At 41.9% G+C, this 17,798-nt stretch overlaps 1 protein-coding gene across 1 annotated transcript in view; it reads left to right on the top strand.

Moving 5' to 3' along the window:
- The first annotated feature begins 771 nt into the window (after window positions 1-771).
- LOC118565781 (type II inositol 3,4-bisphosphate 4-phosphatase-like) overlaps window positions 772-17,798 on the top strand; it is a 30,373-nt gene continuing 13,346 nt past the window's right edge. The window contains exons 1-8 of the mRNA XM_036146776.1: window positions 772-1,758; window positions 9,157-9,236; window positions 13,094-13,196; window positions 13,400-13,469; window positions 13,563-13,710; window positions 16,923-17,053; window positions 17,149-17,256; window positions 17,357-17,465. Coding sequence (XP_036002669.1) covers window positions 1,687-1,758; window positions 9,157-9,236; window positions 13,094-13,196; window positions 13,400-13,469; window positions 13,563-13,710; window positions 16,923-17,053; window positions 17,149-17,256; window positions 17,357-17,465 — 821 coding nt within the window. The 5' untranslated portion in view covers window positions 772-1,686. The remainder of the gene's footprint in view (window positions 1,759-9,156; window positions 9,237-13,093; window positions 13,197-13,399; window positions 13,470-13,562; window positions 13,711-16,922; window positions 17,054-17,148; window positions 17,257-17,356; window positions 17,466-17,798) is intronic.

Raw genomic sequence — 17,798 nt, 5'->3', positions numbered from 1 at the left:
ATGTACAGCTCTCTGTTTCAGCTGCTGGCTGGTTTTTAAGCGCCTCATAAATAAAGATGGTGCGGTAAAGCTCTGAGGCGCATCCTGAGACTAAATCGCTCTCTGGAGGACTCTCTTCAGTCGTTAGGAGACTTTATGTAGGAGCATTAGAGTCAAAGAGGCTGAACACAAACAAAACGGTCTGACGCTGTCGTGTTGTCTTGTGACCACCAGGTGGAGCCCTAGCTGCGCCTCAGCTGCTCCTCACTCTCGGTATGTTTTGCTGCAGATTAATTAACTTTGCTCACTTGAGGCCAAAGAGCCACTAATCCTTCTGCGTTTTATTAATTTCTCTCCCAGAGTGCCGAGTTGTAGTTGCCACCGCAGCCAAAGTCAAAATTCACGTTTCCACAGTCGACGCCTACGACGTCAGGAAGCACTGCTGCACCCAGACAGTGAAGGTAAACTCCTTCACAGCGTCTCCAGAGGCCCCCCCCACCTCCTGTCCCTCCAGGCCTGCAGGGAGACGCGTCCCTCCATGTTTCAGGCTTAGAACCTGGATCCTGGTTGTAAAACACGTCAGTCTGGCTGCTTTGTGCTTTCAGAGGTCAGAGGACGGCGCGTTTCGAGCCTCGGTGCGTTGCAGCGTCGACGCCGAGCTGCAGCAGCACAGCAGGATGGAAGTGAGGCTTTACAGGGAGGAAGATTTAAGGCCGCGCTGCACAGTGAGTGTTTTACTACAGCTGTGTGTGTGTGTGCATGAAGAGCTGTGCAGATAAGAAGATTAGGGATGAGGATGTGTAAAACTGCACTGACTGACTTGATTTCTCTGCGGGTTAATCTCCTGCACACATGATGGATGGATGGGTAAACGGAGGACAAACTGAATTCAGTTCCATTTTTTTTCAGCTCAGTTTCTGCCAGCCAGGCGCTTTTTAATCTCCAAAATTTCCCATGGTGCACAGGGAGGGCGTGTTTTTTCATTATTTATTTTTTTATAAATCCTTCTGACTGTGACGCAGCGGCAGGAGGAGGAGGAGGAGGAAAAAGTGACAGAGCGAGGAGGAGAAAGACTCAGCTGCTTTTGCAGACTGGGGAACCGGGTCGAGTCATTCCTGTTTTTAGCTGCTCTGCAGACACTTTTCTCCTCAGATGTGTGGAAACTTTTATTTCTGCCGTTTCTTTGTTTCCGCCGCTTGCGATCTGAAGGACGCATCTTCTATCTCCAAATGTCCGGCGTTAGTTAGTTTGACTTTAACGGTAAAACGCTCAGTGGGCTTTAAAGTCGATGGCGCTCTAAGATGCAGGTAGGAACGTGCAAACAGGAATTTATCCTTTCTTAATCCTTTAAAGCTGTTTAAAGCTCGGTTTTATTTCCCTCTCGGTGTTTAGATGTCCTAAAGTTAAGGATTAGAGCGTCTGATCATAAATCCGATTAAAAACAACAAAAACATTTTTCTAAGTTAAGCCGTTAAACAAACAGCAGCAGCAGAATAATAGTTTTCTACAAGCAGAATTATCATAATTATGTTTAAATTAAGGAGAGAATCAGATTATTCTTCCAACTCGCTGCTGGAGGTTCTGCGTTTTATTTCATTTCCTGCAGCCCGGCTCTCGTTTTTCGAGCGTTTTACCCGTGAGAACAGAAAAAAGTCAGTTTGTTGAGCTTCAGTCGTAAAACGCTCTGCGGTGAAGAGAGACCCGAGGATGCAGAGGGCGATGATGGCCTGCACCGAATGCCTCCGTCCGCCGAGAGACGACAGCTCCTCTGCTGGACAGGTAGGGCATCACACCCAGGTGACAAACAGAAAAAAAAAAAAAATTACGGCGCTTCAAAAGCCATACACTGCAAAAACGGATATAAAAATAAGTTGAATTTTCTTAAAATTAGTGTATTTGTCCTGGATTTGAGCAGGTAAATAAGATTATATACCAATGAAATGAGTATTTTTACCCCTAAAATAAGATAATTAGATATAATGCGCTTAAAATAGGAACAATTCATCTCCATCATCTTATTTTAAGTGCAAAAGTCTTATTCCATTTGCAGATTATTTTATTTAGCTGCTCAAATCAAGGACAAATACACTTATTTTAAGAAAAGTTGACTTATTTCTAGTTCAGTTTTTGCAGTGAACATTCAGTCATGATGGAGATGTGCAGCAGGGGGCGGTGGCAGCATCATGCTGCGGGGTTGGTACCGGTCCATTGCACCACAATGGCTGGAATAATAAATATGGAGGCTGTGTTGATGAAACTTCTTCTCCTGCAGGAGAACGATCACAGACGGATCGAGTCTGGTTCTGGAACGGGTAAAGTTAGCAAAAGAGAACAAAACGTAAGCAAAGTTGTCTTGAAATTAGAGATTTGTCATTGAGTTTAGCATTAAATAAGATTATCTGCCAATATAATGAGCGTTTTTACCCCTAAAATAAGACAAATAGATTTACTGCACCTGAAATAAGACGATGGATATGAGTTGTTCCTATTTAAAGTGCAGAAATCTTCGTCTATTGGCAGATCATTTAAAGTTTCTACTCAAATCAGGCACAGATACACAACTTTGGAGAAAATGTAACTTACTTTTAGTTCCTTTTTGCAGTGTGATGGTCTCAGCCTCAGTCCCGTTGAACATGTAAACTCTGCTGACACGGAGGATTGAATCCAGCCAGTTTAAGAGGAGCGACTTGCTAAGGAGGGTCTAACCAAATGCAAGCAGGGGTCTCTGAATATATATAAGCGCTGTATGTAGAGATTATTTAAATACTTAAATAAATCCACGTTAAATGGCATTTATGGCCATGATGAGTGGAGGTGCAGCCCTGCCTGGGTTAGATGCTCTTCACTCTGTTGATTTGCTCATAAAAGCCCGTCTGACGGTGTGAGGAGGGCTGCAGAGGTGTTGTTTCTCTAAACCATGTGTGAGTGACGTCTCACACTTCTGCTCTCCTTCACCTCTCTGTTTGCTCTTTCTGCTGTGAAACACGTCTGTACACTGCAAAAACGGAACAAAAATAAGTAAAATGTTCTTAAAATTAGTGTATTTGTCCTTGATCTGAGCAGGTAAATAAGACTATTTGCCAGTGGAATAAGATTTTTGCACTTAAAATAGGAACAATTCATCTCCATCTTATTTCAAGTGCAGGATGTCTAATTATCTTATTTTAGGGGTAAAAATACTCATTCCATTGGCAGATCTTCTTATTTACCTGCTTAAATCATGGATAAATACACTAACTTTAAAGAACATTTTACTTATTTTTAGATCCGTTTTTGCAGTGTAGTGTTTAGGAAACTGTTTCTGAAGGTTACCTGTCACTAAGCATCCATCTGGACACTTCCCCAGTTGGAGCTTCTTCTTTTTTTTTTCATATTTTTATTAGGAAGTAATGCACATTACAACAATAGAGATGTGTATCCATATGTACATCCTTTTCACATAGGGTATCATAGCGAGCAACAATATGTACATATTGGCACCATAAAGGTATTGTGCATCTCGAAGACTTGAGAACAAGGGATATAGTCAAACTTCCAGGGTGTTTTTGTAAGTTAAGTGGTACGAACAGTACACCACGCAACTAAAATAAAATCAAACGAAATAATAAACATCGTAATAATAACTGAATAACAATAGATCTTAATATATGCTATAATTAAATACAAATAAAGCCCCTCAGAAAAGAAAAAATAAATGAATAAATCAAATTAAATCTAAAAAAAAAAAAAAAATCCAAAATTAAATTAATAAAACAAAGAAAAAAACAAATGGGGGAGGGAGGGGTCAATCAGAAGGAAAGTACTGAAGAGAGTGGAAGAATGTAGTAAAGGGAAGCCATTTGTCATAAAATTTACCAGAATTACGTTTCACTGAATATCGGATCTTTTCTAGCTTCAGAAAAGACATTGGTATCATTGAGCCATTGGGTAAATGCCAAAATATCTAGTTGGTTAGGGGTAAACCGGTTATGGTCCTCTGGGAGCCCAAATATGGCAATGTGGGGGGGGGGGGGGGGGGACTTTTATGAACACAGAGAGTATTTTTGACGTGGTATCAAAGTAATTTAACCAGAAAGAAGACAGTAACGGACAAAAAAAAGAACATATGGGATAAATTGCAGGGTGAGGCATGATATTTGATACTTTTGTCTGCGATATTGGGATAAATTTATGACAGTAGTGTTTTAGAAAAATGGAGTCTAAATAGTACTTTAAACTGGATAAGTGTCTTAAGAGCTGCGTCCCATCAGTCATCCTCCAAGTTTAGGTACAGTTCCTTGTCCCAGGCATCCCTAACTTTAATAATTGGCAAGCAGTCGAAAGACAGAAGTTCGTTATACATTTTAGAGATAAGTAGGAGCTTCTTGTGTCGCTTCAGGAATCTGTCCACACTGTAAAAACAGAACTAAAAAGAAGTAAAATCTTCTTGAAATAAGTGCATTTGTCCTTGAGTTGAGCAGGTAAATAAGATCATCTGCCAATGTAATGAGTATTTTTACCCCTAAAATAAGATAATTAGTTATTCTGCCCTCTAAATAAGATGATGGAGATGAATTGTTCCCATTTTAAGTGCAAAAACCTCATTCCAATGGCAAATCATCTTATTTACCTGCTCAAATCAAGGACAAATACACTAATTTGAAGAAAGTGTGACTTATTTTTAGTTTAATTTTTGCAGTGCAACCCTCACGCTTCCAGCAGATATGCTTCATATTTTAGAAATCAGGTGATCTAAGCAAAGCAGCAAGGCGTGCAGACTGGTCCTGCAAACGCTTCTCAAAGGATGGGTCGCTCTCGGTGAACTCCAGCATGGTTCTGTGACAGGATGCCAGCCGTGACGTTTGTGGCGTAGCGAGTGTTGGGCCGAGGAAGCGGGGGGGGGGTGGGGGGGCAGCGGGCGCCCGTGGTGCACAGAGGTCGGCAGCTTTCTGCAGACGCTGTCTCTGCAGGAGAGCTCAGGGTCAGAGACACTTAGAATAACTTTATTGTCTGTACAGAGTGGAGACAAAACGACATTTAGTTGCCTACAGCTTACGACAATTTAATGAGATTGCAGTTGAAATAAAATAACATTACAATATAAAGTGCAGCAGTGCAGAAGAATGTTTATGTTTGTAGTGCATTTTATTATAAAATGGATTTTAAAAGTTCAGGTCTGGGTTTATACGGCTGAGCGTCTGCGTCCGAGCCACACACTGCAACAACGGAACTAAAATTAAGTAAATTATTCTTGAAATTAGTGCATTTTTTCCTTGATTTGAGCAGGTAAATAAGATTATTTGCCAATGGAATAAGAGTTTTGCACTTAAAGTAGGAACAATTCATCTCCATCATCTTATTTCAAGTGCAGAATATCTAAATATCTTATTTTAGGGGTAGAACTACTAATCCCATTGGCAAATGGTCTTATTTACCTGCTCAAATCAATGAAAAATAGACTAATTTCTAGAAAATGTTACTTACTTTTAGTTCCTTTTTTGCAGTACACGGTCTCCCAGTGCAGAGCATCAGATGTAGTGGTGCAAGGCAAGGCGGGTTTATTTGTAGCACGTTGCACTAACCAGACCATAGTGCTGAACATGAACAGAACATAACAGAAAAAACATTACAGAGGAAAGCACAGCCACTGCAAAATGGCTTACTTAATTTTAGTTTAGTTCAAGATTGGAACTCCACTTCAAACTGCGGGAAAAAAGTCCAGTTGTTTTGGTTTTTAACTTTTCTTTTGGAAGGATCATAACCTTGATGACTGAGAGTCTTCACCAGCGAACTAGCGGAGCTTTCCTCGTGTTTCCAGCTGTATCTGAGTACGTTTGGTCACGATTTTCTCCTCCGGATTCCCCTGGCAGGACTGAGCGAGCCGGACTGAACCCGGCGGCTGGTTGTGGCGCCCAGCTGCGGCGCTCAGCGCGTCGTGTTTCCAGGTTTGACGAGGATTAGCGCGTAATCCGTAAAGCCTCTTGTTTGGCCGGGGGCTCATTGAGAAAGATCGGCTCGGCGTGTCTCTGCACGTCGTTCTTTTGTTGCACAAACGCTGAGCGGCGGGCGAGGAAATGAGGCAACGGCGCGTGCGTACGGATCTCTTTCACACTCGGTGCCAGCGCTGCAGGGAAGTTTGAGGCGTTTGCAAGACTCTCTGACTCAGAAGGTCTTTTGTTTTTTTTTAGTGAAGAGGAAAATTACCTTGCTGCATTTTTCTAGATAGGCAAACACTGTGAAACATTTGGACTTAGACTCAACTTTATTTATCACTTGGGATTGCTCCTTCAGGGAAATTCTGGTTCCAGTAGCTTATACACTGCAATGGGGGAACTAAAAATAAGTAAAAATTTCTTGAAATTAGTGTGTTTTACCTTGATTTGAGAAGGTAAATAAGACTATTTGCCAATAGAATAAGATTTTTGCACTTAAAATAGGAACAATTCATCTCTAAAATAACATAATTAGTTATCCTGCACTTAAAATAAGACAATGGAGATGAATTGTTCCTATTTTAAGTGCATAAATCTTATTCCATTGGCAAATAGTCTTATTTACCTGCTCTAATCAAGAAAATTTCACTTACTTTTAGCTCCCTTTTTGCAGTGTACAGAGTACAAAGGGAAGAATTAGAGCCATTAAAGAGTACAACAGACATGTTCCCAGCAGGGATGTATTTAGGGTCTAAGGGGTTCTGCACTGCAAAAACGGAACTAAAAATAACTAAAACTATCCTGAAATGAGCGTATCTATCCTTGATTTGAGCAGGTAAATAAGATGATCTGCCAATGGAATAAGATTTATGCACTTAAAATAGGAACAAATCATCTCCACCTCCAATTACCTGCTCAAATCAAGGAGAAACGCACTAATTTCAAGAAATCTTTACTTATTTTTAGTTTTGTTTTTGCAGTGTGGAGAACCAGGAAAACCTGCAGGAAGCGTCTTTATAAGCTGCACAAACGGTCTGAGGTGACTTTTGATGCTCCCCCTGGATGAGTCCTGCCTCATTACACTGCAAAAAGGGAAGGGAGGGTTTTTGTCCTTGATTTGAGGATAAAATAGGACAATCTGCCCATATAATGAGTATTTTACTCCTAAAATAAGATAATTAGTTATACTGCACTTTAAATGAGATGATGGAGATGGGTTGTTCCTATTTTGGTGCAAAAATCTCAAATCAAGGGGCAAATACACTTATTTCAAGAAAATGTTGCTTACATTTAGTTCCTTTTTGCAGTGTATGAAGGAAGCTCATCACAGCTGCCTGTTTCTGGAGTCTTACACTGCAAAAAGATAGCTAAAAGTAAGTAAATAAGTAAAATATTCTATAAAGGAGCGTATTTTTTCTTGATTTTAGCAGGTAAATAAGATTATCTACCAACGGAATGAGTATTTTGCTGTTAAAATAGGAACAACTCATCTTATTTTAAGTGCAGGAGATCTAAATATGGTATTTTAGGGGTAAACACACTCGTTCTATTGGCAGATAATCTATTTTTACCTGCTAAAATCAAGGACAAATACACTCATTTTAAGAAGATTATAGTTATTTTTAGTCCCTTTTTGCAGTGTATGAAGGACGCTCATCACAGCTGCCTGTTTCTGGAATCTTAAGCTGCAAACAGGTAATTAAAATAAGTAAAATATGCTTAAAATGAGTGTATTTGTCCTTGATCTGAGCAGGTAAATAATATGATCTGCCGATGGAATGAGTATTTTTGCACCTCTTTTGCAAACTCTTCTCGATCATTTTTTTTTCTTATTTATCTTATTTTAGGGGTCAAAATACTTGTTCATCTTTTTTACCTGCTAAAATCAAGGACAAATACACTCGTTTTAAGGAGATTTTATTTTTAGTCCCTTTTTGCAGTGGATGCTTCGGGTTGTGATCCATGCTAATGTCATATATCAGACTCGTAAAGTTAATCAAGAATGTGTTTTTTTGGGTCGGCTCTTTCTGGAGCAGTGATCACGTTCCAGTCCAACCCATCCTAACATCACTCATTAGCAAGACCGACCTCTTCACTCTCTTGAAAGGACCAACAGAACAGGCACCTGCACTAAAGCACAAAAGCAACGGCGTTCCCAAACCAAACACCCAGAGAACCCACCCACAAACGCCACAAACCGGGTCCAAGCCACGCTGGACTTGATAAAATCTAACACGTCGTCAGTTCGTCTAGAACCCAAAAGCATCAGGGCTGTAAAAACCAAACCAACATCTTTCATCACTGATCTTTAAAAAAAAAAAAAAAGCCTCACCTCAGCGCCGTGACGTTTAAGCGCCTTTTTCACCCTCCTAAGCTAATCCTCTGAGCTGCTGATCATCCCCGCAGCACATCCACGCTCCCACTTCGCCCGGCGCCTCTCTCATCAAACATGGAGGCCGTGGGGTCGCGGCGCGGCTCAGTGCCGAGCAGCAGCTCCGTGCGCCGGCTTATCTTGTCGCGTTACATAAGTTTAAACCCGAGGACAGGAAGGGACGCCGGTGCAGCTCGTGTCTGATGGGCTGCGGTTCTGCAGGACACGAAGCGTCACGTCGGCAGTGACGGTTCCCTCACTTCTGCTTTTTAGCTTTGCATTGATGGATGAATTTAATAATCTGGGACGGCCGTCTCATTGCTATATCTGTGATGATGTCGGTATTAGATGGATTAATCAGGATTAGGCGAGTGAGTCTCTGTCTGTGCAGCCAGAACATTCATTTATGCTCATATTGGGTCATTGCTGCCATCAGATCCACCAGCCTGGGTGATCAACCTTCTATGTGTCGTTTTCCTGCCTCTGAACTGAAAGGTAGACACACACACTGCAAAAACGGAACTAGAAATAAGTAAAATGTTCTTAAAATTTGTGTATTTGTCCTTGAATTGAGCAGGTAAATAAGATGATTTGCCAATTGAATAAGAATTTTGCACTTAAAATAGGAACAATTCATCTCGATCATCTTATTTCAAGTGCTGGATGTCTAATTATCTTATTTTAGGGGTCAAAATACTCATTCCATTGCTCAAATCAAGGATAAATGCACTAACTTTAAGAACATTTTACTTATTTTTAGATTTGTTTTTGCAGTGCAGCAGCCATATTAAGGCTCTGAGCTGAAGAGGTTTGAGGTTTACAGATGTTTGGGATGTTAGCCATGCTTGTTTTGTGTTAGAAAACGTTGTTTTTCTCTCTCTGTCTCTCTTGCAGAGAAGCTGCCTGGGCTTCACGTCCTTCTCCATCGCAGATCTCCTCAGGTCCAAGGAGCCCAGCAGCTCCCAGAAGCTCAGGTAAACCTTCGTGTTTTCACGGCTACAGGTTCAACGAGTTCAGAAGCTGCTCTGAGCTTCTCCTGTTCCTCTGAAGTCGGTTCACTGCAAAAACGGAACTAAAAATTATTAAAATGTTCTTAAAATCAGTGTATTTGTCCTTGATTTGAGCAGGTAAATAAGATTATTTGCCAATGGAATAAGATTTTTGCCCTTAAAATAGGAACAATTCATCTCCATCATCTTATTTCAAGTGTAGGATGTCTAATTATCTTATTTTAGGGGTAAAGATACTCATTCCATTGGCAGATAGTCTTATTTACCTACTCAAATCAAGGACAAATATACTAACTTTAAGAACATTTTACTTATTTTTAGATCCGTTTTTGCAGTGTTCTGGGAGCCAGCGTTAGAAACCTCCGCGCTCACCTCGTTGTGAAAGAACCCTTTTGTAAGTCAGCCAGGCTCGTTTTACGGAGAGCTTTAGACGGGGTCCAGAGTCCCGTCTCCTGATTGGCCGTCGCTCGGATACCGTTAACCAGAAGAGGAAGTGAGATGGGGCAGCGTGCGTCCCCGCCTCCCAGAGAGGAGAGGAGAAGAAAAAAAAAAACAGCCTCTTCCTGTTCTGGCATCACAACACCTCCAGCGAGACGGCAGCAGAGAGACGAGGGACGGGATGACGGACGGGGAGTGAGGGACGGGGAGTGAGGGACGGAGGTGGACATCTGCAGGCGGACAGCGGGAGGATCCGTCCTGGAGTCTTCAGCTCTGAGCACCGACACATGAGCCGGGCTTAGAGAGAGAAACAGCAGGCGGGCCGGTTGGTTCTTTCTCTTCATCTACCGCGTTGCTCTGCAAAAACAAAACTAAAAATAAGTAAAATCTTCTCGAAATGACCGCATTTGTCCTTAATTTGAGCACATAAATAAGATGATTTGCCAATGGAATGATATTTTTACACTTAAAATAGGAACAACTCATCTCCATCATCTCATTTAGAGTGCAGTATATCTAATTATCTTATTTTAGGGGTCATAATACTCATTCCATTGGCAGATCATCTCATTTATGTGCTCAAATCAAGGACAAATGCACTAATTTCAAGATGATTTTATTTATTTTTAGTTCAGTTTTTGCAGTGTGGCATGATCCAGACGCGTACCGTTACGGTCTCACGTAGCGTCGCTGTGGCTCTGACGGGGGGGCGGGGCCTTTAGATCCCGGACAGAACGTCTGACTGTCACCTAAAGACACAGTTGGGTTGTCCAGCCTGTGGAACGTCCCGAAGCAGCGTCCACATTGCAAAAAGTAAGAGCAATTTTCTTGAAATAGGAGTATTTCTCCTTGATTTGAGCAGGTAAATAAGACTATTTGCCAACGGAATAAGATTTTTGCACGCAAAACAGGACCAATTCATCGCCATCATCTTATTTCAAGTGCAGGATGTCTAATTATCTTATTTTAGGGGTAATAATACTCATTCCATTGACAAATAGTCTTATTTAGCTCCTCAAATCAAGGAAAAATACACTGATTTCAAGAAATCTTTACTTACTTTTAGTTGCCTTTTTGCAGTGGCAGAGGGGCTCTGTTGATCCGGTCCACATGCAGACCGGCGGAGACGGTTCAGCCAATGGAGATGTGGCTGTTAAATGTCCTGAAGCTGATGTCTGTGGCTATAAATCCACATTTTGCTGACTCGCCACGTTCTTCTCTGTCGTCTTCCAGCAGTGACCTTTAGATGTCGGCCAATCAGTGGCCGGTCTCTCTTTATCGGCTCCGATTAGGACAAGAACCCGAAGATCTGTTGCTTTGTCTCCTGCAGATTAAATGCATGGAGATGATAAACGTCTGTATGCACATCAGCAAACCAGCTGGATCAGTCTGATGTCCTTTTTTTTAGTAAAACTCAGGAGCTTTCATGCAGATATGAGGACCGTCGTGTAATTTAGTCATCATCCTGCAGCAGATCTTTATCTTTTATAGTTTGGAAAAGCCAATAAAGGCCTGATTGGTGCGTCTCTAACCTCTCATCCAATGACTGGGATCTGTGTCGGCTGTGAGCGAGGCTCCATGCAACAGGTGCACTGAAAAAACAGAACTAAAAATAAGTAAACATTTCTTGAAACTAGTGTATATGTCCTTTATTTGAGCAGGTAAAAAAGATGCTCTGCCAATAGAATGAGTATTTTGACCCCGAAAATAAGATAATTAGATAAACTGCACTTGAAATAAAGATGGTGGAGATGAATTGTTTCCTAATTTAAGTGCAAAAATCTTCTTCCAGTGGCAGATCATCTGATTTACCTGCTCAAATAAAGGATAAATGCACTCATTTCAAGAATATTTTAGTTATTTTTAGTTCAGTTTTTGCAGTGTGGGACACTTTAGAGCCTGGACTATGACTGCAGTAGACATATCCCGTCCTCTGCAGTATTACTGCACTGCAAAAACGGATCTAAAAATAAGTAAAATGTTCTTAAAATTAGTGTTTTTGTCCTTGATTTGAGCAGGTAAATAAGGTTATCTGCCAATGGGATGAGTATTTTGACCCCTAAAATAAGATAATTAGACATCCTGCACTTGAAATAAGATGATGGAGATAAGTTGTTTCTATTTTAAGTGCAAAAATCTTATTTTATTGGCCGATAATCTTATTTTATCTGCTCAAACCAAGGACAAATACACTAGTTTTAAGCATATTTTACTAATTTTAAGGACACTTTACTTATTTTTAGTTCCGTTTTTGCAGTGTGTGATGCGAGGACAGCTGGGACATAGCGTCCTGCCCTTAGGAGGATGCAGTAGGTCCTTATGGAAGCGTCCCAACATGGCGGCACAGCCACTGAGAACAATGGGTCCTGTGGTCCTGTGGATGGACGTCAACAGGCCGGGGACGTGATGGACACGTCTGCGGTCCGTCTCCGTCCACACGCTGAGCTCCCGTCCAACGACTGGTTAGAGTTTCTTGCCGTTATGATCGGGCCGTTTTCGTCCACATTCGTCCTCCCTGATCCACGGTCCAGCTGTCGGCTCAGCGCTCGGTCCAGACGGCGGGCGCCTCCACAGGCGGCCATCTTGTTGGTCTGAAGGAGGCATGATGTCAGAACCAGAACCGCTCAGGCTTCACGTGTCTGATCTCGCCTGTTATCTTGGTTTTAGTTTAGTTTCTGCATGTTTACCATAAGCCGATGTTTTCACAACGTTTGCAGGTTTAGTTTCATCTCATCTGTTCTATTTCCTTTGTTTTCTTCTTCAGGTTTTTTTTCTTTTTCTTCCTACCAGAGAAATGTAGCTGTCTTCATCCCACTGTCGTTTTGTTTGGGGTTAATTTCAGTTTAATTTGCTCTTTAGATGGTTTACTGACTCGTGTCTGCATATTATCCACTGCAAAAAGGGAAATAAAAGTAAGTGAAATGTTCTTGAAATCAGTGTATTTTTCCTTGATTTGAGGAGCTAAAAAAGACTATTTGCCAATGGAATAAGATTTTTGCACTTAAAACAGGAACAATTCATCTCCATCATCTTATTTCAAGTGCAGGATATCTAATCATCTTATTTTAGGAGGAAGAAAACTCATGCCATTGGCAAATGGTCTTATTTAGCTCCTCAAATCAAGGGAAAATATACTAATCTCAAGAAATTCTTACTTACTTTTATTTCCCTTTTTGCAGTGTCTGCTGCCTTCACCTTTGTTTGTGTTTAGTCGTCTTGACCTATTTGCGTGAAAAGTGGCTGTGAGCAGCAGGCGGAGGGTCGCTGGCAGGAAGTGGAAGTCTTTCTTTGACAACAACGTTTCACGCTGACAGCGGCGCCTCCACACCTCCTCCAGCTTCACCCTCTCTCCGTCTCTCTCCTTTTCTCTCCGTCTGCCTCAGGACGATGGACGGCGGCGCCGGCGAGGTGGGCGAGGTGACGGTGTCCCGCCTGCAGGTGGAGGAGGACGAGGAGGAGGAGGAGGACGAGCGTCCCGCAGACAAGGTGGAGGAAGAATGTTGTTTTCCTGGCTTCAGTGTTTGGCTCAGTGTCAGTTTGTGGTTTCCTCTCTGCTGTTTTTAAGCTTTAGCTCAGTGAGTCAGTGTAGCTGCAGCTTAAATAGTCCCACTGGTGTCTGAGGACGCGTGGGGGGGGGGGGGGATTTCTGTCCGCTCCTCTGCAGCTCAGCCCGTCTCCTCTCGTTCCAGCGCTCCGTGCTGTGCGACACGCTGCACGGCTCCGTCCAGGACAGAGACAACAGTCCGCTGATGAGAGCCGGTGAGACTCTGAGGGTCTGCGCTCAGCTTTCCGTGTGGCTCCTCCCCCCTCTGACCCACACCTGTGTTCCTGTGTGTGTGTGTGTGTGTGCAGCGCTGTGCTCCCAGGTGTGTAAGGTGTACCGCTTCCAGACGGAGGACCGCAGGTGGCTGCTGGTCAGGGAGCAGATGTCGGAGACGCCGCTGTCCTTCTCGCTGCCCAGGCAGCTGCTGAGCGCGTTGGTCCAGGAGCACGAAGACAGGTGGGCGTGACGCTAGCTATGGCTGGGTAGAGAAAACTAACATGTCGATAAAGTAGGAATCGTATCGATCAATATCGATAATTATCAATAAATTCACAACATAGATTGTAAGTGCAGCCCTGGACATTTTATACTGTTGATTAGCAACTTTGTTTTAGATACAGACACAAACACTGAATTCAAACTCAACCCTTTAACTCTTTAAAGGGGCGGAGCTTGGTTCCTGGGTCTGTGTTGTGATTGGTTGGGAGGACGTAGAGATTAGTATTTATCTACATGATAGGCTAGAATGCAAAAAGGAAAACTGTTATTCTATTAAACTTTTTATTGACCTTTTTTCTATCATCGATATAAATCTAGCGATCGATATACATCGTTATTGAATCATCATCCAGACCTAAGAAATCATATTGATTGATATCGATAATTATCAACAAATTAAAAATATTGATTTTAAGTGCAGTTCTAGTCACTTTTATGCTGTTGCTTAGCAACCTATTTCTAGATAAAGACAAACACTGAATTCAAACTCAACTTTTTATTCAACCAACTTTTTACCAAAATTGCAAGTTTTTAAAAAACGAAAAGGAACCAATGCTCTCTGAACTCTTTGAAGGGGGCGGAGCTTGGTTCCTGGGTCTGCGTTGTGATTGGCTGGAAGGATTAATGACTGTAATATTAACCTACATGGATAGAATGTAAAAGGATGGAAAACTTTTAATCTATTGAACTTTTTATTAACGATTTATATGGCTATTGAATTATCGTCCAGCCCTAACACAAACAGCTCGTGGTACCTGTAATCTTCACCAGATGTTTAACCTTTTACAGGGATGTTTAACCTTTGACCTCGTTCATCCGGCACTCATTCATATGAGCTTAAATCAGAACCAGGAATGTTTGCCTCGTCTGAACACGCCCGTGTGCCGCTGCCTCGCTCCCTCTGATCCCTGATGCGATCGAACAGCCTCCGCATTTTACCCCTAAAATAAGATACTTAGATAAACTGAACTTGAACACTTGAAATAAAATGATGAAGATGATTGGTTCCTATTTAAAGGGCAAAAAGCTCATTCCACTGGCAAATAATCTAAACGTGCTGCTCAAATCGAGGACACATACCCTAATTTCAAGAAGATTTTACTTACTTTTAGTTCCCTTTTTGCAGCGTGGTCTCTGACACGTTTTCCCTGGAATACCTGTTACTGCACAAAGGGAACTAAAAGTAAGTGAAGTGTTCCTGAAATTAGGGTATGTGTCCTCGATTTGAGCAGCAAGTTTAAATGATGTGTCAATGGAATAAGAGTTTTGCACTTATCATCATCTCCATCACTTTATTTCAAGTGCAGTTTTCTAATTATCTTATTTTAGGGGTAAAAGTACTCGTTCCATTGGCAGATAGTTTTATTTACTTGCTCAATTCAAAGACAAATGCACACATTTCAAGGACATTTGACTTGCTTTTAGTTTCCTTTTTGAAGTGTAAAAGACCAGAAATATTTCTAAGTATCTGTGAAATGGCTGATATGTGATTGGTTCCTCTTTGCAGATAGACCTCTTTTACCCAGCTAGTTCCACACTGCAAAAACCGACTAAACTAAACTAAAAATAAGTTAAAAATTTCTTGAAATTAGTGTATTTGTACTTTATTTGAGTAGGTAAATAAGATAATCTGCCAATGGAATAAGATTTTTGCACTTAAAACAGAAATAACTCATCTCCATCAACTTATTTCAAGTGCATTATATCTAATTATCTTATTTTAGGGGTAAAATTACTCTTTCCATTGGCAGATAATCTTATTTACCTGCTCAAATCAAGGACAAATAGACTAATTTCAAGAACGTTTTACATATTTTTAGTTTGTTTTTGCAGTGCAGGAACTCCTTCCCCCATCGTCCCCGTAAACACCCAGAATCATCCGCTGCTTCTTTTCTGCTCTTTGTATTGGCGGCAGTGAGGATTTAGTTCAAGTATGCAGAAAGCCACAATGAGCACAAGTCCTGCAAGGACATGAAAGAGAAACGTGTTCATTCTCACCATGAACTGACTAGTGAGGCGCATAGCCCAGCTAGCAACAGTATTCTTATTTCTTTTTTTCTTTTTATTTAAAGGGGACAGTGCATATCTATGAGCCAGAATTAGTCCAAAGGCTACTTTACATCTGTAGTCCCTGGCAAGTCATAAGAAAAAAGCCAGAAAGAAACCAAACAATCAGACAGAAGACAGCAATCAATCAATTAATAACAAAACACTGGAATAAAAGACATTAACAACATTGCAACATGATGAGGATAATCTGACATTAGTGAGACCTGGTTCTCTTACAGCCATCTTTTACAATTGGTTTTAAATAAACTGATCGTAGCAGAGTCTCTTATAACACCTGTAGACTAAATGTCTGAGTTATTACAGTCACCTCTGGTAGACGCTCGTTACCTTTCCACCAGCGCTGGACGGTATAGAAACAAAACATATAGATGAAATAGAAATCACATTGATCAATATCGATAATTATCAACAAATTCAAAACACTTATTTTAAGAGCAGCCCTGGTCATTTTATGCTGTTGCTTAGCAACCTATTTTTAGATGCAGACACAAACACTGAATTCAAACTCAACCATTTATTCAACTTTTTACCAAAACTGCAAGTTTTTAAAAGAGAAAAAAAGAACATGTGCTCTCTGAACTCTTTGAAGGGGGTGGAGCTTGGTTCCTGTGTCTGAGTTGTGATTGGTTGGGAGGATGTAATGATGTAATATTAACCTACATGGATAGAATGTAAAAGGAAGAAAAACTGTTATTCGATAGATATATATTGTTATTGAATTATCGTCCAACTCTACTTTCCACTAGTGCTGAATTTTAGCTTAGTCGTTAACTAGCTCAACATGATATACTGCCGATTTAACCGTGTTAACGGGTCATTGACAGCATTAGTCAACTTATACGCTTCGTTTGGAAAAAAGCTGATCAACGTTTTCTGCTTGTGATTCGCGGCATTAGTGTTAAAGACGGCTCAGAGAAACGGCCGTAAATGACGGATTAAACGCTTGTAGCAGCTGGAAGAGAGGGTGGAGGACTAAGGGCACGGATGCAAAGGGAAGAGGGGGGGGGGCTAGTCCCACCGGTCGCCCCCCGTCAGTTACGCCCGTGGTGACGTTCCAGCTGGTTGAGAAAAAGTACCAGAGTTTGTTTCTGTTCCTCCAGAGTCCTGGAGGTGAAGGAGCTCAGCGACCTTTCGCCGCACTGGGACGGCCTGCGCCACGACGTCATCGCCCACTGCAGCCAGCTGACCAGCGCCTATCGGCACACGCAGGCCGAACTCGACAAGCTCTCCAGTGAGTAAACCAGCTGCTCGGGGGTCTCGGTCTCCGTGTTTTCCTTCTCACCAGCCCCACCCTTCTCATCCTCCTCCTCCTCCTCTGTCCAGCAGCTTCGTCCTGCTTCAAGGCAAGCAGCAGCAAGTCTGACAGACACCTCCAGTTCGTCCCCACCAACCTGCACTCCCAGAGGATGGAGGTGACCGGCCCCGACAGCGCAGGTACTGCCAGGAGACTCTCCTCCTTCCTCCTCTTATGACCGCCTCGTCTGTCCTCATCCTGACGTCTGTCCTCATCCTGACGTCTGTCCCCCGTGTCCAGGTGTTTGGTACGAGGTCGTCACGTTCGGTGCCCCGGCCGACCACCACCAGGCGTTCAGACACGGCGGACTCAAGAAGCTGATCAGCAAACACGCTCACCACAGAAAGAGGTGAGCCCTGACTTCTGCCGCTCAGACGCAAAAGTATTCACACCCCTTTTTCAAGCTAAGGACCCCTTAGTTTAATGTACTTTATAGCAGCGGTTCTGAAACGTTTCCCCATAGCATTGGTAACATTTTCCCAAGGACTCCTTTAAATTCCTCATGCTGATAGTATTTTTTATATTATGCATTAGAAATTATTTATGTTTTCAAAGGAGAAGTCCGGTCAAAATCAGAAATCAAACTGCTGAGAGTACTTTAAATATAAAACTACTACATACTGTGCAATAAATTATAAATTTTTTTAATTAAGAATAATTTTAATTTAATCATGTTTATGTA

Source organism: Fundulus heteroclitus, chromosome 14, assembly GCF_011125445.2.
Source record: "Fundulus heteroclitus isolate FHET01 chromosome 14, MU-UCD_Fhet_4.1, whole genome shotgun sequence".
In the NCBI taxonomy this organism is placed as follows: domain Eukaryota; kingdom Metazoa; phylum Chordata; class Actinopteri; order Cyprinodontiformes; family Fundulidae; genus Fundulus; species Fundulus heteroclitus.
The sequence above is the reverse complement of the archived record's forward strand: the minus strand, read 5'-3'. Positions and strand labels throughout refer to the sequence as shown.